Genomic DNA, 26,196 nt, shown 5'->3' with positions numbered 1-26,196 from the left:
AGGGTTTTCTGGCCACTCCAAGGGAGTGTAATAGGCTAGAGTTTTATAGCATCTAGACACAGGAATAGCATCTATGAATAGTATAGTTAGTTTCCTGGAATACATTTCAATGTCATTAGGTCTCGCCGCAAGACTATAATCGTCGGGTCAGCCGACAACGAGTGGAGACAAGAGATGGCCACGCGCAGCATTGAGACAGCATGGCAGAGTCCGATTACGACGCGCGCTTTGGGATTTGGTCGCATGCGTGAGCTTCTACCGTAGACCGCTTACGACGTGCGCCTTGGGATTTGGTCGCGCGCGTGAGCTTCTACCGTGGACAGCTTACGACGCTCGTCTTGTTTCGTTTTTTTATTACTCGTGCGTGTGCAGCTGGCTTCAAAGTGAACTGTGAGGCGCCCCCGGGGCAGGAGGAGGCCGGTGGAGAGGAGGAAGGAGCGGCGGAGATCCCCTCCTCGGAGACCCGGTGTGAAGAGGAGCAGGGCAGCGGGTAGTTTGGGCCGAGCGTCTGCGCCCGCGGAGGCACCAAGACGAGCAGCACATTGCGAGAAGCAACGGAGGCGGCGGAAGCGCAGGAGGAAGGGGTAATGCTTGTTTATTTATTTGCTTTTAATCCCGGGCCTTGTTTTGTAGCAGGTGTCAGTGTCTCCCTGTCCGGTCGTCTGAAAACCTACCCTCTTGCTCGGTGTTATACTTTCCCACATGTGCTTGTTAATTAATTGGCTTGTTGACTCCGCACTCCCGAGGCGTGACATTGCATGAGACACCCCAGCCCTGGCTTGGTGCTCAAGGGTCCCCAGAACATGCGTGCCCCACTCTTCCGTAGGCGTGCTGCAGTCTGAGGCAGCCCGAGCTGGTCTAGTGCTTAGGGGGTCTCCAGTACACATATGACCCACTCTTCCAAGGGGATCCTGGCCCGGTGCGCTGCGTGTGTCCCTAAGCTCCTATTGTACACTGCTTGAAACACTCGCCCTTCAGTGGAAACACATGGAACAATCGGAGGTGCCTGCTCAGGTTTCCTGCCTGTACTCCTGGCTCTGCCTGCCTCACACCCTGTTCCTGAGCCACCCCCGTGGAAGGAGTCCCTTTATAAGAAATGTGTAGGTTTTATCGCACCAGTGAGGCTTTAATCAGACTATAGGAGCCTGTCTCTAATCAGCCCAGTGCGCCAGCGAAAAGACTGTGTTCTGCACCATCAATGGTAGTGTTTTGAGTAGCACTGTGAGGTCGGTACAGTGAGCGTCCGCTGGGGAGGTCTGTGGGCACGGTGCTGGGACCTAGGCAGGGCACACGCGACCTGTTATCCTTCGAGGTCGAGAGCTCGAAGTCTGTCCAGATGGGTAATAGCATACACCCTGACATGTTCACCAGGGGCAGATACAGTCCAGGAACTGCAGGCGCTTTAAATGAATAGCGCCTACCTTTTAGTAGCATGGAAACCACAATCCACATAATCACAAAGTGCCTGGAGGTCAGCAGCGAGCACTACTCAAGAAATCTGAACCTCCAGTCCCCGACTTACTCATTCTCTCATTTATTAACTCTTTCAGTCATAGTGAATCGTTCACCTATTCTCTGAAAGTGCCACTCAATTCACGGAATCCCGTTCAGCCGCACACCACTCATTCAGCCATTCAACCTTTTCACTTACGCACACACACAGTCACTCCAGACCATTAACACGCACCTCCACTCACCCACACTCACAAGGTGACAGTCACGTTGTTTCAGCCAGTTGTACTCGCCCGCTCTTCTTGATATCTTACCGACTCATATTAAAAATCTTCTATTCTTCACTTTCAACAGTCTTTTTACAAATAAGGGCTTCGGGAAAAGGTCAAGGAGGTGGACTGCAGAAAGCAAACCTGGTGCTGTGGTTCTTGCTGCTGTTTTCATGACTCTTTAAGACTAGGGGTAGAAAGTAATGTGTACGAAATCACAAAATGTAGGCCAGGTGTAGTATCTGCTACTCTTGATTGATGGCTGTGTGGACTTGTATTTTCATCATTGTAGAATACAGTAAACTACCTGCTTTTGTAGCCTTTTCAAACATGTTGTGTTGTTGGCGAACAGCATACTGACCCTTTTAATATAGTTAATTTTCTGTTGATATTGGGCCTGTGGTGGTAGGGCCTTCTAATCTGGAGCTTGACAGGTGATGCAATTCTTCTGCACTGTCAATCAGTGTGTACTAGGGAGAGCCACTGCTGTGAGGCATGCAGTAGTGGAGTATGGCTTTGAAGCCCCGCCCACTCTCTACCCATATTTTTAATTGGCTTGTTGTCTTTGTGTGCAGCCTGTTAATAGAAGGGTTTAATATGTATGCTGAGCTTAGCTGAACACTGCTCATGATTCACATCCAACCACCCACACAACCACAACCACAACCACAACACACACAAACACACACACACACACACACACAACCACACCCATACACAACCACACCCATACACAACCACACCCATACACAACCACACACACACCCACACCCATAACCACACACAACCACACACACAACCACACACACAACCACACAACCACACACACATACACCCACACCACCACACACACACATACACCCACACCACCACACATACACCCACACCACCACACATACACCCACACCACCACACATACACCCACACCACCACACATACACCACAACACATACACCACCACACACACACACCCACACACACAACCACATAACCACACCCACACAAACACACAACCACACCAACCGTGCACACTTTCACCAGGCACAGACACCATCAGTCCTCAGCGCACGCTTTCACCGGGCACAAGCACCACCAGCCGTCAGTGCACACTTTCACCAGGCACACACACACACACACACACACACACGCACACGCACACGCACACACACACTGTGCACACACACACACTGTGCACACACACACACTGTGCACACTTTCACCAGGCACACACACCACCACCCGGCAGTGCACACTTTCACCAGGCACACACACCACCACCCGGCAGTGCACACTTTCACCAGGCACACACACCACCACCCGGCAGTGCACACTTTCACCAGGCACACACACCACCACCCGGCAGTGCACACTTTCACCAGGCACACACACCACCACCCGGCAGTGCACACTTTCACCAGGCACACACACCACCACCCGGCAGTGCACACTTTCACCAGGCACACACACCACCACCCGGCAGTGCACACTTTCACCAGGCACACACACCACCACCCGGCAGTGCACACTTTCACCAGGCACACACACACACACCACCACCCGGCAGTGCACACTTTCACCAGGCACACACACACACACACCACCACCCGGCAGTGCAAAATATCTACAGGCACACACACTCACACCACCACCCGGCAGTGCAAAATATCTACAGGCACACACACACACACCACCACCCGGCAGTGCACACTTTCACCAGGCACACACACACACACCACCACCCGGCAGTGCACACTTTCACCAGGCACACACACACACACCACCACCCGGCAGTGCACACTTTCACCAGGCACACACACACACACCACCACCCGGCAGTGCACACTTTCACCAGGCACACACACACACACCACCACCCGGCAGTGCAAAATATCTACAGGCACACACACACACCACCACCCGGCAGTGCAAAATATCTACAGGCACACACATCACCAGCCATCAGTGCACACATCAATTCTTAACGCATCCACAATTAACTATTGTAGCAATTGCAGTATGGCGCTCTTTACTTTTAAACATATGCATCTAAAGCGCAGCATGCCACCATTGCTACAAAAAAAACATTTTTTTAGCCTACAATTTGTAGACTTTCTTTGCGATTGGTGTTGCAATATTTAGCAATGCCAATAGCTCAAACTTAATTAATGTGATACCTATTGCATTGCAAATGCTTGTTTTTATAGGCTTTCAAATAGTTAACATTTTGTATAGAGTTGTTTCTGTGATTCTTAATCGGAGAACTGAGCACAGAGCAAGGCAGCACTTGCCACTGTGAAATTCCAGTAAACGTACATAAAAAAGTTATATAGCAGCAGTAGGAGATAAGTGGCATGTTGGCAGTTACCTAAGCATTGTGACTGTACATGAAATTAATGTTTCTGTTCTCACGGAACTTAAGACGATATGTCTATTTATGAATAATTCACCTCGTTTGAGATGTCGGCTACCAACCCCTCCTGTCTGAGGGAGGCTACAAGAGTTTTGCTTACATAGTGGTGGAAAATACATGTAAGGTAGCTTTCACAAATCATAGATAGAACTGAGGATGGTCTGCAAAGGACTATTGCCAACTTATACCTATTAAAGACTGCAGATCTCTCACTTATTATGGATGTGCAGGCGGGCACTCAAAGGTCATATCACCACTCCCGCTATTCGTCCTCAGGTGCACAGATGATTTGGTGTTAGTTGCAAGGGCACAAGACACATCAATCCCCATTCCCATTAAACCTCAACGTACTTGAGGCTAAAGTAACATCTTCATCTTCTGCTTCAAGGCTTTACATGTTAAGAAAATCGGCGTTGAAGATCAGGCGGCAATGCGATTGAACTGCATGGGAAACCTCATTGAAGCCATCAACTTCAAACTGATTTTCCTGCTACTCAAAATGTTCTGTTCAGAAACTGTGCTTCTTCCTAGTACCTCTGAAAATGGATCTTTGTTGAGGATTTACCTGGAAAGTCCCAAGAGCAGACCTTGCAGAATGGGAGAATTATGGCTTCTCCTGAGAGAGCCTCCAAAAAGCAAGAGCAAGGAAAGTATTCAGTGTTCATAAACTCATTAAAGATTCCCATGATGGAGAAGCAGGGTTAGATGCAAGTAACCTCCTCCCCTTCCATCCACACCCTTACAGTGACACATTCCTATGGAGGTGAGCAACAAAAAAACAACTCTGATCCATCTTTGCATTGTCTTTCCACTCCAGGCCAGGGCCGTGTTGATGATTATTTTGATTGAACATTTTGGTATTTACTTGTCGCTTACACCTATTGTCTCTTTCCTTTCCAGCCTTCTCTCTGGTTTCCAATATGCTTTGCTTAAAGTTATACTCTTATTAGAGTTAGTTCCATTCCAGTTGCTTTACATAACTTGTTCTGTGACTTTTTACTACTACAGTCCCCTTTCAAATAGACAACCCCAATATACGCCGTCTATTTTTTATTCATATACACACACACTTGCACTCGCTCTCTCTCATACTCATAAGATAGATCGGAGTAGAGATAGGAGGTGACATACTGGCATAAGGGCAGGTGGTGGCCTGGTTGTAGCAGGCTGACTGTATACCCAGTGTTCTATATCTTCTTTTTTTTTGGTTTTATTTAAATGGTGATGAGATGCCCTCTTGTCTGTCCCAGTTATGTAGGGCAATACCTAGTCTAAAATACAGTCATCACAAGGTGTGTTAATTTTACTTATTTATGTGTTTATGGAGAAAATGAAAATGCAGCTTTGACATGAATGGAAAGAAATGAAGGCTGTGAAATGATTCTTTAATGTAGGTAAACATGAAAAGAAACCTTTTTATTCACAGTACATTTTGACACTCATACTAGGCCATTAGCAATGGCCTAGCAATTTAGATACTGGTGATCTGCTATTTCTAGGGAATAAATGCCCTTGCTAAAGTATAGACTACATAATATGGGTTATACACAATTGTGATTTTCTTTGTTGAGAAGAACTCCTATACCTAAACAATTGTGTGATTTCGTGCTAACATGAAGTATGAGGAATTTGGGAAATGTCCTACAGGAGGTCCTCAAGTATTTGTTGCTTGTAAAGATTGAACATCTAAATCCTGTATATTTTTTTATTAGTGCATAATCAAATGTTTCCTTCTTTTTCAGCATATAATTAAGTTTCACAGAGCTTCTAAAGCAAACAAAAAGCCTGTACAGTTACCCCGGGGAATGGTGAAGTCCCTGTTGTATCAAATTCTAGATGGTATTCACTACTTGCATGCCAACTGGGTGTTACACAGGGATTTGGTAAGTTGATATGAAGGGGAATCATGTTTTGGGGACGTTTGGATCATGTCAGGGCTATAGGGAAGTTTCTAAGAACATCTTTCCATAGCTAAGTAGTTGTACTGCTTGTTCTTTTATGCTGCTATGCGGCATTCCAGGACTGATTTGTGTTTTAGCAATATCCTGGTTAATCCAAACAAATCCCAGAGCAAATAAATGTGTGATGTGTTTATGATCCAAAAAGGTGCTTTATAACATTAGGCTTTGTAATTTTCTCCCTCGACATTTGCCACACATCATTCTGCCACATTTTTGCTTCGCCACAGCAAACACCTTTGTGCTGTGCTTCCTCTAAAAATAGTTGTTGCCTGCTGTATTCCCGGACTCTGTCCCAGTCTTGGTACTGGGAGGGTGGGATGTTTGGAATGTAGAATCTTTCCTTTTAATGTTGCTGTGCCAGTGGTCAGGAATCCAAAAGCTTGTTTTTGGATAATGGCCTGGTAGGCTGTAGGGGTTCCCAAGGCTGTAGGAGGTCCTGCCTAGCATCCAAGTCCTCAGAAGTGACGTGATTTCATAAAGGTTGTTTTGCCTCATCTTTGACACCTTGAGCACCGGGATAGTCTGGTGTTGTGAAACAGCCTAACTATTCAACTGTTATTGTTGAAGAAATGAAGAATATATTTAGGCCCAACATCAAGTTTTAGCAAAAGTGAAAAATCTAATTAAAAAGAAGTCGTAAGGCAGAGTTGTCAATAAGTTAAAAAGTTATGATGAATTCACTGAAACAATGGGGCACAAATTGTTCACACGCAAGCATTGAGGAAAGTCTAAACACTTTGTAAAAATAGTCTCTGTTTCCAAGTCTTATAGGCGGTGGGGTTAGGGGTATGCTCAAGAAACAAAAATCATGCTGATTAGTTGATGGCCTGACTTCCACTACTAACCTTAAACTGTTGACTGCGGGTTGTGTACTAAACTCATTTGTTTCACAGACTCTATACAAACCTTGCAGAGGCACATTCCTGGAGATTTGTGTTTTGAGGCTATGACATGTATATACATTTCATGGTGGCCTTAAAGGCTTGTGTTGGGTAAGTGGCGATAGGAGAGACCAGTTGTGTTTATTCACCATGGGCCTTCTTATATCTCCTCGAACCACATCTATTGAGAGCCACTCCTGCTCAAGGAACACTCTTCTGAGCTATTTGCTAATTTCATTGCTGCAAAATAGTGACTACGTATCTTAATATTACATTATGAACCCTTTAAACAGGAGAGATTGACTAGGATAAACTACAGGAAAACGCTCATCAATATTAAATGCCTCCACCTGTCTAATGAAATAACAGCTAAAGCATTACATGCCCTCTGGCACAAAGGACATTGGGGTGTCGGGGTAGCCTATGCATGTGGCAAACCTTGACACTAGGCATAATTTCCAGAGAGCAACACTGTTTATTATGGAGGACACAATGAAACAGGCACATACATTAATATGCACACAAACACAGATGAATGCACATGAAGCACTTAATTCTTCTCCGTTCTGGATCCATACCCTGCTCTTTTTTCAGCTTTTGGCTGATCATGCACCCAACTAATATATTTACTAAACACGTGTCGGCTGTCATCAGCTGTTTTTCGACCAACACGATCTGGAGGGCCCTAGGACCAGGACCCCCAACATGACCATTCATTTGTCTTTTCTTTTGTAGTGCCAAAAGCATCAGTAAAAATGTCAATTTGACACGAATATCACATGCACTGCTGACTTCCTATGTACTGTTGAATATCCTGTGTACAGCCTGTTATTTTTAATCTTTGACATAAATGCCCAGAGCCTAATTGTACTTGATACCACAAAATATTTTGAAGTGGAGCAATATTAAAATAGAACAAGAGAAAACACTTTCTGGATGTTCTCTTTTTGATCTTGGAATATGCATTTATGATGTCCTTTCATGCATGAGCTGTCTTCTAGAACATGATTTATATACATTTGTTTGGAAAAGATTTGAAAAATAAAAAAATCACGAATTGTGCAAACAGAAAAATAGTAGAGTGTCGAGGTACAACTAATCCATATAATATATTTCCACCTTTGTCTATTGCCCTACCTGTCTGTTGGTCAGTATTGAGCATTGCTCAGGTGTACGGTAGGTGTCTTCGTTCATGACCTTTCGCTCACACAGCTGGTGCGACTGATAGGCCAGGGCCTACAACATTGTTACAAAGGATTAATGCGGCTGACCAAGGTTCAGCACCTCTATTTCAAAGTAAAAAAGAAAGTCCTTTGTCTGTGCACACCCGTCCGGAGCTTGCCGCACTTTCACTCCACTGAGGATCAGACAAATTTGTGAGGGTGAGGATAGTGCACCAGAAACGAAGTCAAAGAAAGCTTAAAGTTTATCCAAAATGCCCTTTATTCTATAAATTATTTAAAAATTCAATCACAGCCAACGCGTTTAATTCCATTGGAACTTCGTCAGGGCTCAAATGTCTCAAAAAGGGCTCAAAAGGTCCTGTGCCCATAGAATCAAATTCGTAAAAGGCCTCTGTAACGGCAGATAGGTAGAGTAATGCAGCGAATACCCGCGTGGGCAGAAAATACCAAGTGGCTTAAAATATGGCCCACACTCCTTCATCTTAGTCTGGAGGCTCGCTCAGAAGGGACCGTTCACCCCAAACATATAATTGAAAATGACTGGACCAGTATTGCGGTCCAGTCTCTGGCAGAGCACCTTTTCTTATTTGTTTCACACGAAAGTGGAAAAAATCGACTCCAGTTTTACCAATCAGTCCATCCCCCATTCTAGAGTCAACTTCCATGGCCTCTTCAGCCATGACAGTGGCGCGGCTTGAGTCATTCAATCCAATTTCACTAGCCGATACGGAGAAAATAAATCGAATCTTGCTCACCTCTTGATACCTGTCCTGCCTCTGTGCTTGCCAAGGCAGCCCCCTGCCTATAAATCCGCAAAACAATGCTCTTGTTAACCTTTTCTTAGAGAGAGGCAAGAAGCCAGTAAGCTGGAAAAAGGAACTGGTGATCCCTCTGTTAAAATTATTATTTTCTTTTAAGTTAATGCAGACTCATTCAACTTGAGCAATTATAGGCCCATCTCTCTCCTTCCACACCTTGGCAAGATACTAGAATCCCTGCTAAACCGTCAGATCAGCAGCCATGTGGAACAGAACAAGATTCTACAACCCACCCAGTTGGGCATCCTTGCTGGTTTAAGCACAAAAATAGCCCTTCTAGGAGAAACAGAATACATGAAGTTGAAACATTTATAAAGCGCTCGTATACCGAACGGTTTCTTGGCACTGAGGACGGACATACCGGAAAAGGCAGAAAGGGAGGCCAGGCCGCCTATTGTGAGAAATCGCGTGAAAAAAGCTGTGTCTTGAGAGCCCTGCGAAAGATCGAGTAGGACGCAGCCGTCCTAATACTGAAGGGAAGAGCATTCCAAAAGGCAGGGGCTACAGTGGAGAACCTTATGCCGCCATGTTTTTTTCTCCTAAATTGGGGGACGCACAAGAGAAGCTTGGAGGAGGACCGCAGATCCCTGTTAGGAACATAAGCTGTGATTTGTGAAGCTAGAAATGCTGTCCCGGTGCCTGCTAAGGCCTGAAAGATCAAGCATCCCATTTTGAACAAAGAGCGTTCAGAAAGAGGGAGCCAATGTAAGGATTTTAGCAATGGAGTGGCGTGATGATTCTTGGGCAGTTTAAAGATTAGACGAGCAGCTTGATTCTGGATCAGTTGGAGACGGCGCAGCTCGTATGCGGGAGCTCCAGCATATAGCGCATTGCCGTAGTCCAGGCGTGATACAATCATAGCTAGTAGGATGATTTTCAGAGCTGCTGAGGAAACTAGATGATACCACAGCGCTAATTTGAGAGTTCATAGAGAGTTAAGAGCTGACTCTTATTCCAAGAGTTTTAACGGAGGGGGAGAGGGGCCCAAGGAGTGGGGCCAGAATGCAGAGGACCAGGGGCTGGAGATGCCACCCGTGAGTACTAGCTTGGTCTTATCGGGGTTCAGTTTAAGATGATTAAAATTCATCCAGTCCCTGATAAAGAGCATTATGGATTGAACGTTAAGAGCGGAAGCTGAGGAGGAGGAGAGATTAAAGATGAGTTGGAGGTCATCGGCGTAATTGAACACCGTGACGTCCAGTGTCTGAAGAGCAGAGACGAGAGGAAGGATGTAGAGATTAAAGAGTAAAGGAGAAAGAGACGATCCCTGGGGAACACCACAGGGGACCGGACGAGGAGGGGCAGAGAAACCAGCCAACTGGACCGCCTGGTGGCGGTTTTCTGGGAATGAGGTGACCCATGCCAAGGCGGTTCTCCGAATTCCGCGCCCCTGACACGATCGAGCAAGATGGTATGGTCGACCGTGTCAAAGGCAGCAGACAAATGAAGGAGAACGAGGGCCTGAGGGGAATTGATGTCGGCACCACCTCTAAGCTCATCCAGTGCAGAGAGAACAACAGACTCTGTAGAATGAGCTGGACGAAAGCCCACCTGGTGAGGATCTATGAAATGGGTTTCCTCAATAAAGGAACTAAGACAGGTGGTGACGTGGCTCTCCAAGATCTTTCCCAAAAAAGGGAGTGGAAGTTGGAAAGAGAAGAGAGGTCTGCTCCAACCTTCTTCAAGATGGGAATCATTTTTGCCGACTTGAAGAAGTTATGGACCGTCCCCTGTGTGAGAGAGTCGTTAAGAAGGGTTAACGGGGGTGCAGTGCAAGCTGAGAAGATCTCTTTGAGTATGTGAGCAGGGCAACTGTCAGAAGGAGAGCCAGTTTTGACCTTGGTAAGTAGGGAGGAAAAAGTTTCACGAGCAATCAGGGGGAGTTGCTCCAAAGAATGAAGGTTCGACGGGGGCTCTGGGTGTGAGAAGCTAGGAGGGGAGGGAGGAATTTGCAGAGGGATTGCGAGGGAGCCGGTTTGAAAGTGACTCTATCAGAGGTAGTCAGGTCGTGGACAATAGAAAAGATGTCCTTAGGTTTGTTGGCGGCGAGGAGGACTTTGGTGGTAAAATAGTCCGATTTGGCTTGCAGGATAGCTTTTTTATAGTCATGCAACAGGGAAAGGGAAGAGGATTAAGCAATACTTCAGCCTCCACCGTCGCTCAACTTGCTCTCAGACAGGTTTTTTAGTTTTGAGGTCGGTGGTGAACCATCTATTAGAATCATGAAGGCGGAGCGTCCGAAGACGTTTGAGGGGTGCTAACTGGTCGCAAGCTGAAGACAGCCAGTCATTGATTGCTACGACTTGAGAGTTGGGGGACTGATTAGTCTGGCCCTTGGGGAGGCCGAGAGGGAATTGCAGAGCGAGGAAATGTCCACTCGTCCCCAATGACGGGCCCTGGTGTTAGAGGGAAGAAACGGTTTGCTAATCAGTCCGAGGTCAAGAGAGAATGAAATTAAAAAAAATGGTCCGACCAGGGACATGGGGTAATGACTGGGGTGGAATGTGTAGGTTAGTAGACCAAACCTGGTCCAGGGTGTGTCCACGGATGTGTGTCGGAAGATGTACATGCTGGGAGAAGTTTAGGTTGCCGAGCAGGTCTGTGAATTCTTTCGAGAGAGGATCATCACAGGGGTCAGAGGGCCAGAAGTTGAAATCGCCCAGTTCCACGAAGCAAGAATTGTTGATCACCAGTGTGACCAATAGATCTTGGACTGCCTGACAGAAAAAGGGCATGGACTGTGGGAGAAGGTAGAAAAGGGCACATGTTATGGGGACAGTGGTAGAGGTGGAGCTGATGACTAGGTAGTCAACAGCTGGAATGGTGGAAAAAGACAAGGTCTGAAACTCCAAATTAGAATGTATAATAGCAGCCACACCGCCGCTGACCTTCCCCTCCGGGCGATCGGAGCGCAGTATGTAGTAAGGGTCTGGAATTGCTGCTAGTATGTCTGGCATAATTGAAAGGTAGCAACCTAGGTAATTTAAAGGTTGGGGTATCGTAATGACAAGAGATGATGAAGAAATGACTACAGCTAGCTAAAAAACAACAATTTTATTTTTCAATTGACATAGTAAAAAGGTTCATTCATATAACATAGAATCAAAGTATAAAATTCGTAATACATATATAACATGAACAACAATACATAAATATTAATGAATCAAAAGAGAGAGTAAGTGGCATAAAAATAAAATCTCTACGCGCGTTTCGGCGGCCAGCGCCTTCTTCCTGGAGCAGCCACGTAATATCTATAGATAAAAAATACATACAGAATATAAAATTACATCGTTTCGCAGTTACATGTGAATAAGAACAAGGTCGAACTGAAAAAAAGGATCACATTTTTAGCAGCTATAGTTCATAAAACATGATTTCATTGATGTTCATTCTATTGTCATTTTCTTGCGGTATTCTTATTTATACATCAAAGGATTTTCCCGGTGAATATACCGGGTAAGTAGCCCAAGTAAGGTGCCATTGATGGGCATGGGTGCCACGGAATCATGACAAATTATTTATAACAATGACTTTTGGCTTCAGGATGACTCGGTGGGGGACGTTCTGTTAATTTTTTTTATGTTTATAAAGAGACGTTTACCGGCTGTCTAAGTGATAAGGCAACTTTTGCGGTTTGTATACTGTTGTACTGTCAATGATGAACAATACACCTGGTAATCCTATTTATTTGTATATGGTAGGTAGAATAAATGGTAAATTTTGGTCTTTAAAGATCTGTGCTCACGCATTTAATTAAATTAAAACGTTATGATCAGGCAAGTGGTGTAAATCAAGTAGTACTTACTAGTATAAAAGTATTGTACTATTAGTCAGGTGTTTTTTTCATTTCTTTATTGTAATTCCTTCTGCATCCAGTATGGGTGAAACTTAATGAAGAAGGAGAACTGAATTTAGACAAGCTATTGAATTTTTCTAGTAATCGTGTAAGCGGCATTTGTAAACGACGAGCATATTATATTATTTTTACCTGGTTGATTTGGTAATAAAAATGGATACTGCCCGCCAGCTGGAACCCTTTATATCGATATATAATGAATGGTTCTGATGATAGATTCTTCCAGCGTTAATTTCGGTTTCTAATATTGTGGAGTATAAAGAAACATATAGGATATTTATTTCCTGTTTTATCAAAGTGCAATTGTTTGGAAGATATCAAGGGCAACTATCTTACCTCTAAGATTTGGCAAAAAATATATTTAACGTCTGGGATAAACAGCTTTTACTCTAGGAGTTGTCCCATCAGAGGAGTATTTGTTTCAGTAGCACCTTAGTTTGCCTACAGAAAGAGATATATATAAGTAATAATTAGGGTGAGTTGAATAATATCCTTTGGTTCTCATTTGTCTGAAACTTCAAACATTCTTTAAGATTTCCCACGTCTAAAGCATTCTAACAAGTCTTTATTTAAACCATGCATCTTACCTAAAAGATTTGCTACTTGTATTTCCCAGGTAAAAAGAATCGTGTATTTCTTGCAAGTGTAGGATCAAAGTTAAAAGATCTCCCTGCCTGCAAATATAAATCGGTACATGAGGGGAACGGAATATTATACCTCGCCGTTAGCAATCTACTAGCAGATAGCAATCTACTTGTATCGATTTATTGACTAAACTCTCACCCGAAGATAGACGGCAGGGCTCCCGATGTCCAGCGGCGGGTAGATACGTCTGACGGCGGCAAAATGCGCGGGAAAATGATGGCTGATTAACTGCTCGCTGAGCTTCTATTTATATTTAGGTTGATTGGTCTATATCATTGGCACCTGGCGATAATTTTTAGTTTGTCTCATTTTCCGTTTCTGGTGTCATGGTTACCTGTTGTGTACTGGTGATCGGCGTTTAGTTTACACAGAGTTTTTGAAGGACTTCAGTGATAGGTGGTTAGCTTCTGCGGAGTTTAGTCTAGACTTTAATGATTGGATGTTAGTAGAATAGTTTCTGTCAGTCGTCATAGTTACAGGTAGACGGTCAGCTATTGGTGTTAGATTTATGTGGAATTTCTTCTAAGCTTTTAGTGGTTGGTGATTGATGGTTTGTTTTCGCGGAGTATTGCCTAGATCTCGATAGTGGTAGGTTAGTGAAATAGCTTCTAATGGCTATCACGGTCGTTATGGTTACAAGTCGATTCTCAACCGTTGGCGCTAGATTTGTGTGGAGTTCCTTAGGGGCTTCGATAATTAGTGGTTCGTTTCCGCGGAGTTTCGCCTAAGTATCCATGGTTGGAGGTTGGTAGAATAGATTCTAACAGTCGTCATAAATATAATTCGACTTACCGCTAATTGCGTTACATTTATGCGGGGTTTTATCCTGGAATCATAGAGTGGATGTTGGCGGAATAGATTCTAACAATTAAAGATACAGTGTGTCAAGAATCTAGTATGGATTTCGATTTATTGACAAACTCATATTTGCGGAGTTTAGCATAGGTCTCAGATTTAAAGTCCTCATATATTTTGGGTTTGATTTAAGGGTGGAAGAAAGACTCTCCGTATGTGAATCCACTAATCCTGGACAATAACTGATTACTGTTGAGTGTATTATAGTCATAGAAAAAAGACTTTGCGTCTATAGCTTCACTAATCTTAGAAAAAAGGGGTTAATATTGGTGTATATATTCCAAAAAATCAATCAGTAGGATTAAAGAGTAAATCAATTGTGAGAAAAATGCTTCATTATAATACTGGGGGAGCATTTTCCATTTATTATGTTTTAGGGAGCAAGGAAAGTTGTAAATACATAAGGAGCCAGCAGTGGGGAAATTTAATTAATGAAGAAAGATATCTATAAATAAAGTTGAATAAGGTGGCTTCTAAAAATTATAGTCATCTATTGGGCTCTGTAGATAGAAATGAATACCTGAAAGATCAGAGATTTTACATATAAATGCTATGGGAATTAAATTTATTACATTTCAAGTAGACTAGATCTCTTAGCATATTGCATGTTCCCACGGAATTTCGCTGTTTAAGCCTTGGCGAAAGGTATTAAAAACGAAAATCCAGAAAACTTCTCTCTTTTTTCGGATGGTCATGCCTCCTTTAGAGTCAGGAACATGGATTTTTTCAAGGATTCTCCATTTAAAATCATCAGCACCATGTCCTTTATCCAAAAAATGCTTGACCATGGGGCATGCAGTTTTCTTAGTTTTTATGGCTGAGCGATGTTCGCATAGGCGTGTCTGAATCATTCTTGCAGTTTCTCCTACGTATCCTTGGAGACAAGGACATTGTATGAAGTATATGACGTTGTTCGATTTACAGTTCCACATTTCCCTTGCTTTGGTTTTGTGGCCATTATGTTCGAATTCCTCGCCTGATAGTATGTTCCTGCAGGATTTACATGAAGAACAGGGGAAAGTTCCCTTTAGAGGATTATTAGTCAGAATAGACAGTTGATTAAGAGCTTCTTGGTTATTATTTTTCATAAAGCGGGAGTGAACAATAAATTCTTTTATATTCTTATTTCTTTTATGGGCAAAAAGAGGCTTCATCAATTTCTGATCATTGGTGCAGTTGCTATTTAATATGTGCCAGTTCGAATTTATCACATGTTTTATTTTTTCATTAACAGTTGAGTGTCTTGTTATACAGACTATTTGTTCATTGGGTGTAGCAGTTTTTGTTTTTAGCAGGCAATCTCGGTCATAGTACCGGGCACGTTTGTAAGATTCTCTTACTAAACGGTGGGGGTAACCCCTCTCAATGAATTTAGTTCTCATCATTGCAGCTTGTGCATCAAAGTCATTTAAGCTTGTACAATTACGTCTGACACGTAGGAATTGTGAAAAGGGGATGCTACTTTTCTGGGTCCGTGGGTGGAAAAAGCGGTAATGAAGTAGTGTATTCCTTGCAGTAGGTTTTATGTGTAGGTCTACATTTAAATTTCCTGCATTATTTTTGATTTCAATATCTAGAAATTCCACTTTCTCATTACTTATATGGGAAGTAAAATGTAAGTTGGGGTTTGCTCCATTTATCCATTGAAGGAATTCATGTAAAGTTTCTCTCCCATCGGTCCAGATAAAGAAGATGTCATCAATATATCTGGACCAATGGGAGATCGACTCAAAAAAAGGGGCTACTTCATTGTGGATAAATTCCTTCTCAAATGCTGCCATGAAAATGTTAGCTATGGACGGAGCTACTGAAGCTCCCATACTGACACCTTTTATCTGGCGATTTACATGGGTACCAAATTCAAATACATTGTCAGTCAGTACAATTTCCAGGCAGGCTAATAAAAATTCTTTAGGGCAGGGAATCTGATATAGGTCAATAAACCAACTTGTGGTTCGCATTGCGTCGGTCAGAGGAATATAACTATATAAAGACTCAATGTCCATTGTAACTAATAGTTCGTTATTTGAATTGAACGAGATTCCTTCAGCCTTTTGTATCATATGGCCTGTATCGCGTATGTAGGATTCTATTTTAGGGATAAATGGACGTAGATAGTTATCTACGTATTTCGAGAGTGGCTCAGTTGCTGTCCCTATTGTGGAGACTATTGGTCTGTAGGGGGGATTTCTGGTATCTTTATGGATCTTAGGTAGACCATAAATACATGCAATTTTTCCTTGATGGTGGTTCAGAAAATCGAACTCTTTAGCATTAATAAATCCATCATCCAGGGCAGTTTTAGTTAAGGACGTAATTTTCTTAGATAAGGTTATCATTGAGTGAGATTTTAATGGGACATAAAATGTCGAGTCATTTAACATTTTAAGCATATTTATTTCGTATTCTGATGTTTCAATGATCACTATACCACCTCCTTTGTCACACCCTTTAAAGGTGAGATCTTTGTTTTCAGAAAGTGATATTAAGGCTTGATGTTCTTCCCTTTTCAGATTGTAAACGGGTTTCGGGATGTATCTTAAAGCTTGTTCTAATTTCTTTAGAACAACTAGTTCAAAGGTTGCTACCTCCGGTCCTAGTTGTTCTAAGCCCGGGCAGAAAGTTGACGGGAGATAAAGAGGTTTTATATAGGAAAGTTCTTCATCTGTGATGGTATTTGTGCGAAAAACTTTTTTAGGCGGATTTTACGAAAAAATGAAATAATATCGCAGTACAGCTCAAATAAGTTAACATTAGAGTGTGGGACATATGATAGTCCTTTAGATAACAGGTTGGTGCTATGTTCATCTAGTTCTAGACTAGCTAAATTGAAAATTGGAATTAATTGCCCTGTTTCCAATACTGTCTGCTTCTGGTTTCGCGCACAAATTGCGGATCTTCCTGCTGGTGATGGTGCTGTGGTTGGTAATTCCCTCTCGGTTGGCCCTGAAAGTGGACTCTGGGGCGTCCCCGTCCCCCTCCGCGATTCCCTAAAAAAGGCTGTCTACGGTTCCCCCTATTGGGTGTTTGGTTGTAGATTAAGTCTGAGTCATAATAGCCTTCATTGATTTCATTGTCGGAATCAGAGGTTTCCGAGAAGGTATTTACACGTTGTTTTTGTGGTTGTTGCTCCCTAGATTCGGTAGTATAGTGATTCTGTTGGTAAAAATCCGGTCTCAGATAAGGATAAGTATTTTCGATAGTGGCATATCTCTTATCTTTCAGTAGTTTGTCGTTTTTTCTTTTTTCTAGATAGTTGGTGAAAGATTCTAGCTCTTTATTGCATTCTTCAATTTTCTTTATGGCTTCATCTATACTGCCCATTTTCTTAATTTTACTTTCTAGTTCTTCCACTTCAGACCTAACTTCTGCAGCTAATTCTTTGGCGGTCTCAACAATGAGCATCATAAGGTCCCTTGAACAACTACTGGCAAAGAATGTTTGAAGTTTCAGACAAATGAGAACCAAAGGATATTATTCAACTCACCCTAATTATTACTTATATATATATCTCTTTCTGTAGGCAAACTAAGGTGCTACTGAAACAAATACTCCTCTGATGGGACAACTCCTAGAGTAAAAGCTGTTTATCCCAGACGTTAAATATATTTTTTGCCAAATCTTAGAGGTAAGATAGTTGCCCTTGATATCTTCCAAACAATTGCACTTTGATAAAACAGGAAATAAATATCCTATATGTTTCTTTATACTCCACAATATTAGAAACCGAAATTAACGCTGGAAGTATCTATCATCAGAACCATTCATTATATATCGATATAAAGGGTTCCAGCTGGCGGGCAGTATCCATTTTTATTCCCAAATCAACCAGGTAAAAATAATATAATATGCTCGTCGTTTACAAATGCCGCTTACACGATTACTAGAAAAATTCAATAGCTTGTCTAAATTCAGTTCTCCTTCTTCATTAAGTTTCACCCATACTGGATGCAGAAGGAATTACAATAAAGAAATGAAAAAAACACCTGACTAATAGTACAATACTTTTATACTAGTAAGTACTACTTGATTTACACCACTTGCCTGATCATAACGTTTTAATTTAATTAAATGCGTGAGCACAGATCTTTAAAGACCAAAATTTACCATTTATTCTACCTACCATATACAAAAAAATAGGATTACCAGGTGTATTGTTCATCATTGACAGTACAACAGTATACAAACCGCAAAGGTTGCCTTATCACTTAGACAGCCGGTAAACGTCTCTTTATAAACATAAAAAAAATTAACAGAACGTCCCCCACCGAGTCATCCTGAAGCCAAAAGTCATTGTTATAAATAATTTGTCATGATTCCGTGGCACCCATGCCCATCAATGGCACCTTACTTGGGCTACTTACCCGGTATATTCACCGGGAAAATCCTTTGATGTATAAATAAGAATACCGCAAGAAAATGACAATAGAATGAACATCAATGAAATCATGTTTTATGAACTATAGCTGCTAAAAATGTGATCCTTTTTTTCAGTTAGACCTTGTTCTTATTCACATGTAACTGCGAAACGATGTAATTTTATATTCTGTATGTATTTTTTATCTATAGATATTACGTGGCTGCTCCAGGAAGAAGGCGCTGGCCGCCGAAACGCGCGTAGAGATTTTATTTTTATGCCACTTACTCTCTCTTTTGATTCATAAATTTTTATGTATTGTTGTTCATGTTATATATGTATTACGAATTTTATACTTTGATTCTATGTTATATGAATGAACCTTTTTACTATGTCAATTGAAAAATAAAATTGTTGTTTTTTAGCTAGCTGTAGTCATTTCTTCATCATCTCTTGTCATTACGATACCCCAACCTTTAAATTACCTAGGTTGCTACCTTTCAATTGTACTATTTTCCCTGACCTAGGAATTTTTCAATTCATTAACTCAGGGGGTCCTTGTTAAATATACATAGTATGTCTGGCATAGTCAGAGGAATACCAAGTTTCAGTGAGGAGCAATGTATCCGGCTTGAAAGAGCCTAAAAAAGAGAAAAGCTCAACCTGATGTTTTACCGCCGATCGAGTGTTAAGAAGGTAGGTGGAAATGCTCGGGGTGGACTGTACAGGGTGAGGCTGAGAGAGTGCGTCTACCGTGGAGGATGGGAGGGAATGGTTCGGTAGGCCCAGGAAAGATGAAGGGGGAGTCGCAGGGCTGCGGTCAGCAATGCCGAGGTTTTTAATTTGTGAGAGAGCAGGGTCGGAGAGGGGCCAATTGCCCCAAAGAGCAATAAGATCCTTAGAGGTATAGGTCAGGAAAGGGGCATAGTGTATGGCCCCTGACCCCGCCCGGCCGCAGGCGGGCTTGCCTTTGGCGCGCCCGCTGCACGTGCTCATGAGCCCCAGATTAAATAGGTCTAAGTGCAGAGTAGCTAGAGTGCCGACCTGTCACTGCCCGGAAGTGAGTGTAACTGGCCCGAAAGCCCTCCAAACAATTGGCGCACACAGCCGTGTCGGACCGGGGCTAGGGGCAAGGCAGGAGAAATAGCAGCAGAGATTCAAGGTAAGGAACTAATTGAATATTTTAAAATTTCAGCAACACAATTAAAAAACAAACTCGGAGGAGCGCTTCAATACACACGCGTAGCTTGCAACAGCCTTCTGCCACCGGTGCCAGTCGCTTCCCGTGCGCATGAGCCCCAGATTAAATAGGTCGAAGCGCAGAGTAGCTAGAGCGCCGACCTGTCACTGCCCGGAAGTGAGTGTAACTCAATACATCAGGGGAAACCTCGACTCTGGGCAGAAGGCAGTGGCCATCTTGTTAGATCTCACCACCGCCTTTGATAGTGTGTTGCACAGGATACTTCTACAAAGGCTGGAGCAGGCAAGAGTTATGGGCTGCGCTTTGGAATGTCCTTGCTACTTTCTTGCTGACAGACAGCAGGTGGTGTTCCTCTCTTTCTTTACCTCCCAGTGTAGAGCCGTAGGCTTTGGTGTTCCTCAGGGTTCATCACTTAGCAAACCATTTTCAGCATCTATTTGGACCCTTTAACTTATTTTGCACAACGTTGGGATATTAACACTGTCTCTTACACGGACAATACTCAACTAATGCTATCCTTCCATCAGCTTAATGACACTATAATTGTGGACGTTTAGGGCTGTCTTGCGTCCATCGCTCAGTAAATGCAGAGCAGCTATTTACAACTAAATTCCAACACAACTGAAATTTTTATGTTTTGTTCTGCCTCCCATCTTGACGCACTGCGTCTCTGGCCATCTAACTTAGGACATGCCACCACCCCTTCCACAGTTGTCAGGAATCTGGGAGTCTTCATGGACACTGCACTTTCCAAGTCAAGGCCATTGCTGGTACCTGCTTAGGTCTGTTAAAATCCCTGAGAAAGCTTTTAAAATATCTTCTCCATGACACTTGCAAAGCTATTGTACATGCGCTAGTCACCTCCAAGTTGGATTATGCCAACATACTTTATCTCTGTGCCTCCCAGAATCTGTTGGCAAGATCCCTACGTGTAGAGTATGCCACAGCGTGGCTCATTTTGAATAGCTTCAAACTTCACTCTATTAGACAAGGGCTCAAAGAACTACACTGGCTTCTAGTCAACTCTAGGATAAAATTCAAAACACTTATGATCACTCACAGAGCACTTCACCAGAGGTGTCCCAGCTACATCAAAGGCCACCTTAACACTACTCTCCTTGTAGGCGCTCTTCCAACCACAACCTATTGTGCATCCCTAGATACCTCAAAACCAAATCTGGGGGCAGGTCCTTCTCTGTTCTGGATTCTAGAATGCTCTTCCACCCTCCCTTTGTGTCATTTCCAGCAAAAGTCTGTTCAAGGCACAGTTGAAACAGTGCTGTTTGAGATATAACTTTTGGTCCTACTTGAGTTACAGAAGCGCCGGGATGCTTCTTCTGAAATAGCAGTTGCTCTCTAAAAATATTACTTCTTTCATTCATTCATCTTTACTGTTCCTTAAACACCTAAAACAAGCCAAAACCTCACAATCCTAGCGTACTGCACCATCCCCTCTATTCATTCAGCTTAACCACACCACCTTGTTACCAATTACATTTTAGGCTCTGTTTCACATTATAAAGATTGTGATAAGGGAGAGCTTAACTCTGGATAACTAACATTACTGGTCAATATTTGCAGCACTGTTACCTGTTTGCACAGCAACTCTTTCAGTGGAGCAAGGCATGTTAGGGTGGGTATTGTTGCAGTCTCACTAGCTTCTGACTGCACAATGAAATGGTTATAAATTTGAAATGTTCATCCAGCACAGCCAAATGCTTCATTTATCACACTTCAAGGTACTCTAAACGGATCAAGCAAAAGGTTAATTTTTCTTGCTCTGATGTGTAGAATGGCTTGTCTCCTGTACACAGCTCAGGATTAGTAAAAATCAAGTAATTGGTATGTATACATTTCTTCTCGGTTAACCAAGCTAGTCATTTCACTGCCTGCCCGTACAGTATTTGCATGTCATACATAGAAGTTACATTCTTGGGAGAACCTTGAGTAGCCCTCTTCATTTTCAAGCATGTTTTAGATACTATTTAGGTGCAAAAGGTATCAAAGAACTTAAATACAATGAAAGATTAACTACATAAATGGGCTAGGCATTTGTTTCTATGTTGTGGTTTGTAACAGGATGATTTGATTGGTTACTTCTCAAAAAAGATGCCAAATTTGAAAATGGTTTATGGAACACCCAAACATTCTAATTCCAAACTTTTGTTCCCTTCCACAGAAGCCTGCTAATATTTTAGTTATGGGTGAAGGCCCTGAGCGAGGACGCGTAAAAATAGGTATGCTTATTATGGTTTTATCTTAGTGATGGAATGTATTCTCTTTGCCTCGTAATTTATTGATTTAAGCCTGTGTGGGCTGCCTAGTATCATAGGAAAGTCCAGTGATGTGCCTGTAAGGTCTTTGATGACTGTGGACGGGGTCGGTGTTTGTGTGTAATCGGAACCTTCAAGCAGGGGTGTAGAGGAGTTAAAGATATGTGAGAACGACAAACCTCTTTATCATGTCACTTAAAGGCTTGCTATTCCTTGTCGGCTGCTTTAGATTTGAAGCTGCTACTACTAAATATGAAAATGGCGAAGGCCTGTATACTCTGAGTTTTAAAACCAGTCTTCAGTTTTAGGTTTGGTTTGGGTCTACAATTTGGGCCCCCTGGAAGGACCTTTTCCTTTAAGAAACAAACAAAAAAAAGCCCTGTGGAACAGTATGGTGAAATGCAAACACATAATGTACGTTTCTTATTAGGAGGCTGGCGTAATATTACAAAGAAAAATCTAGCGGATATTTCTACATTCTGAAAGGCCTCCGTCTCCCAGGCTGTAAATTGGCAAATGGTATGGTCGACTGTCCAGGACTTGAATATGGTGCCATCTGATGTTGTGTGCTTGGTCATCTTAACCACCATTTTCTTCTTAAGCTGTTCCCACAGAATTTTAATGGAATGAAGAGCTAATCATGCCCACAGCCCCTTTAAGTAGTGCGTTATCTGCTTTCGTATTTTATAAGTGCAAAAGTGGCCTCAGTCAGAAGAGATCAACAGATACGTGGTCTGTCAGCTTCCCACTGGAATGCCTGAAGTTTGACTCGGTAGGAAAAGTTGCAAAATTGATTTGAGGAAATGCCTGAGCCCTACAGCTCGGCATAATGTTGTTTCCATTTGAAGTTGTATTTCCACTTGAATGCCTGATGATACTGAAGTATATTGTCTACTCGAATATGACGTAGTTATTTATTATTTATTTATTTATTTTAAGGTTTTATAGAGCGCGTAGTAACCCTAAATCATCCCAGCGCTTGGCCTGAATCTCGAGGGGGGGTAAAGCCATGACTGGAATTATGGGTGAGGAAAGAGGAGGGTCTTTAGTGATTTCCTGAACTGGAGGAGATTAGGTTCTGTTCTCAGTCTCCGGGGGAGATTGTTCCAGTGTTTAGCCGTGTGGACCGAGAAACGGCGGCCGCCGGCCCTGGCTTTTTTGACTCTGGGGACTGTGATAATAGTTATATACTGTATACCCAGGGCATCTGATGTCATTTCTCCAGTAAAAAAAAGTTATTGTGTCCTGTTGATCGGTAAAGTGATTTAGTTTGGGTCCATTAGACAACTTAGTTACTACACCTGCAGAGGAGTGTGTGTGTGCGTGTGTGTTTTTACATTGACAGTGTTCTGTTAAAATAACTGTGGCTTTACGGCAGTATCTGCTGTGTAGCACAGTCGAGTGCAATAATGTCTGTTGGAATTCTGTTTAAACATGAAAAAAAATGTTATGCTCCTTGTCAACCCTTTTTCAGACCCTCATTTGGTGAGATTGGTATATTACGTGGACAACATTTTACCCTTATTATTACCTGTTAAATATTAGAGTACAGCAGTCAGTGGGTGAAAGGTGAACCGCTAACTTTCGCAAAATGCTTTTCTCTGTGAATGCTATGTCTGTATGGTAACTTTTGGTCTTTCTTAGTTTGGAACAGAATATATTTTTGTTCAAATCTGTATATTATGTAGCAGGTGCTGGATTATATAGTGTTAGACCTAGCATCTTTGGCGTGCCTCTGCCGCCTCCTTTTTTTACGCTGTGCTGGATTTCATTTTTGCTGGTTTAGAGGCTTTGGGCACTTTGCCATTGCTGATCAGTGTCAAAGTGTTAGTGATACCTAGGGAAATTGTTATTGTAATTGGCTAGCCATGATTGGCATATTTGTATTACCAAGAAGTCCCTAGTAAAGTGCACTGGGTGTACCAGGGCTGGTGATTCAAAAGCTACTAGTGGGCCACCCACATGAGTAGCCCTAAAATGGTGTCTGAGCCTGCCACTGCAGTGCCTGTGTGCAGTCTGTGGACTGCCATTTCAACCTGGCCAATGTCCCCACTGACCAGGCCTAACCCTTCCGTTTATGTACACATTGGATACCCCAATGGAAGACCCAAGGTACCCCCCTGGGCAGGGTGCAGTGTATATGAAAGGTAGAGCATGTACTGGTGTGTGTGACATGCTCTGGTCGTGAACTACAGCCATTTTCGTTTTTCACTATTGAAAGGCCTATCTTGCCCATAGGCTATAATGGGGAAGGCTGAGTATAATGGTTACCTGCATATCTTCCCATAGGAGATAGGACATAAAAGTCTGGTATCCCTGAACTCAGAATTTAATAACACATCTTTTGGGAAAGATGTTTTTTAAGACCTGTGTTTGAGAACAGCACTTTTAGAAAAGTGGCTGTTCTCTTGTCTGACTTTTCTGTGTGCCTTGTCCTGTTTGTGAATTGACTGTCTGGTTTGTGAGTGACAGGGGATGGGTGGCTCCCAGAGGCTGAGTAGGCCATCCCTGGGCTGAATAGCTCCATCTGCATCTAGAGTGGTGGGAGGGGATAGCACCTGGGCCTGAATAGGACTGTGCCTGCTTTACACAATGCTGGTCCTGCTGGGCGGCTGACGACCCTGCCCCTATCTCTGAAAGGAATGGAGAAGCCAGGAAAACCCAAGTGCTCAAGGAACACCCAGAACTAGTTCAGACTGGGCTCAAGGCCCTCCTCGCACAAAGGGAACAATTACTTTTTTGGGTATAAGTACAGGACCCCAGACTACAGAAAATTAGATCATCCTGGAATCAAGAAGGAACCTATGCCAACGAGAAAGCTGGAAGACTGAAGAGGAAGGACTGTCTTGCTGTGTGTTTGCGGGCTGACCTGCAGTTGCTTTGCTGCCAAGGAGAGGGGAAGGACTTTGTTGTTGCTTTGTCGCCTTGCTTGAAGAGATCTCCAAGGGCCTGAAGAGAGCTGGCCTCCTGTTAAGAAGTCCCAGGAACAAAAGGACTTCACCCCCAGCTTCCCTCTGAACTCTGCTGAGAGAGTTCTGCCTTCCTAGAGTGCTGAATCCGACTGAGGGGCACCTGGAATTTGTTGCTTGCTGTTTGGGAAGCTGGACAAGGAGAAACAAAGACAATCTGCAATTTTCACGCATCGCTCTCTTGCCGAGCGCATCCCCAACAGTGCGAGGAAATTCCCACCGCCGCGAAGATAGAGATCGGCTGCAAGAACCAACACATCGTTTGCTTTCGGAACGCATCCCCCCGATGCGGGAATTTTCCTGTCGCTGCGAGTATCGTCACAGAGCATGTCGTCGCTGGGTGAGATCGTTGCACCGCTTGCTTGCGGACCGCATCACATCGCTGCGGACATCGTCAAAGAGCCATCGCATCGAGGGCCGCGAGAGGAAAAGATCGAAGCTGCGCGGCGCCGCCGCACCTGAGATCTTCGCCGTCCCGGAGATCGTAGCATCGTACCTTTGCGAAATGCTTCCTACGGAACCTGCTCACCGGAATCCATACAAGGTATCGCCTCCCTCCCCATACAGACCGGATTCATCGCAACACGCCTGCTTCGTCCAGCGGGGTTGTCGCATCACCTCCCCAGGGTCTCAGGAGGGACACATCGCTTGTTTTTCAACGCTGCAGCTTCATTTTGGAACTTTGTTGCATCTACAGGTACTTCGGGTTAAACGTGACGCAACTGTGGATTATTTTGACTCAAACCTTAAGAACTCTTTTGAAATCATATTGTGAACTGTGTATGTTGGATTTTTGTTGTTTTGGTCTGGTTTAGTTTAGATTAAATACGTTTATTTTTCTAAACTGTTGTGGAGTCCTTTTGTGGTGTTTTCACTGTGTTACTGTGAGTGTTGGTACAAATACTTTACACATTGCCTTTGATAAGCCTGACTGCCCGTGCCAAGCTACCAAGGGAGTGAGCAGGGGTTATCTAAAGAGTGTATCCTCCTTACCCTGACTAGAAGCAATGGTCCCTATTTGGACAGTGGTACCTACCTCTGCCAACTAGAGACCCCCAGATCGAA

General features: G+C 43.2%; 1 protein-coding gene across 1 annotated transcript in view; it reads left to right on the top strand.

The window, feature by feature from the left end:
- The window catches only part of CDK8 (cyclin dependent kinase 8), a 203,339-nt gene that overhangs the window by 44,220 nt on the left and 132,923 nt on the right, over positions 1-26,196 (top strand). Inside the window, exons 4-5 of the mRNA XM_086935177.1 lie at positions 5,874-6,014; positions 22,069-22,126. Coding sequence (XP_086791303.1) covers positions 5,874-6,014; positions 22,069-22,126 — 199 coding nt within the window. The remainder of the gene's footprint in view (positions 1-5,873; positions 6,015-22,068; positions 22,127-26,196) is intronic.

This window comes from Lissotriton vulgaris, chromosome 8, assembly GCF_964263255.1.
Source record: "Lissotriton vulgaris chromosome 8, aLisVul1.2, whole genome shotgun sequence".
NCBI classification, from domain to species: Eukaryota; Metazoa; Chordata; class Amphibia; order Caudata; family Salamandridae; genus Lissotriton; species Lissotriton vulgaris.
Note: the sequence above shows the minus strand (reverse complement) of the source record. Positions and strands in the feature narration are given on the sequence as shown.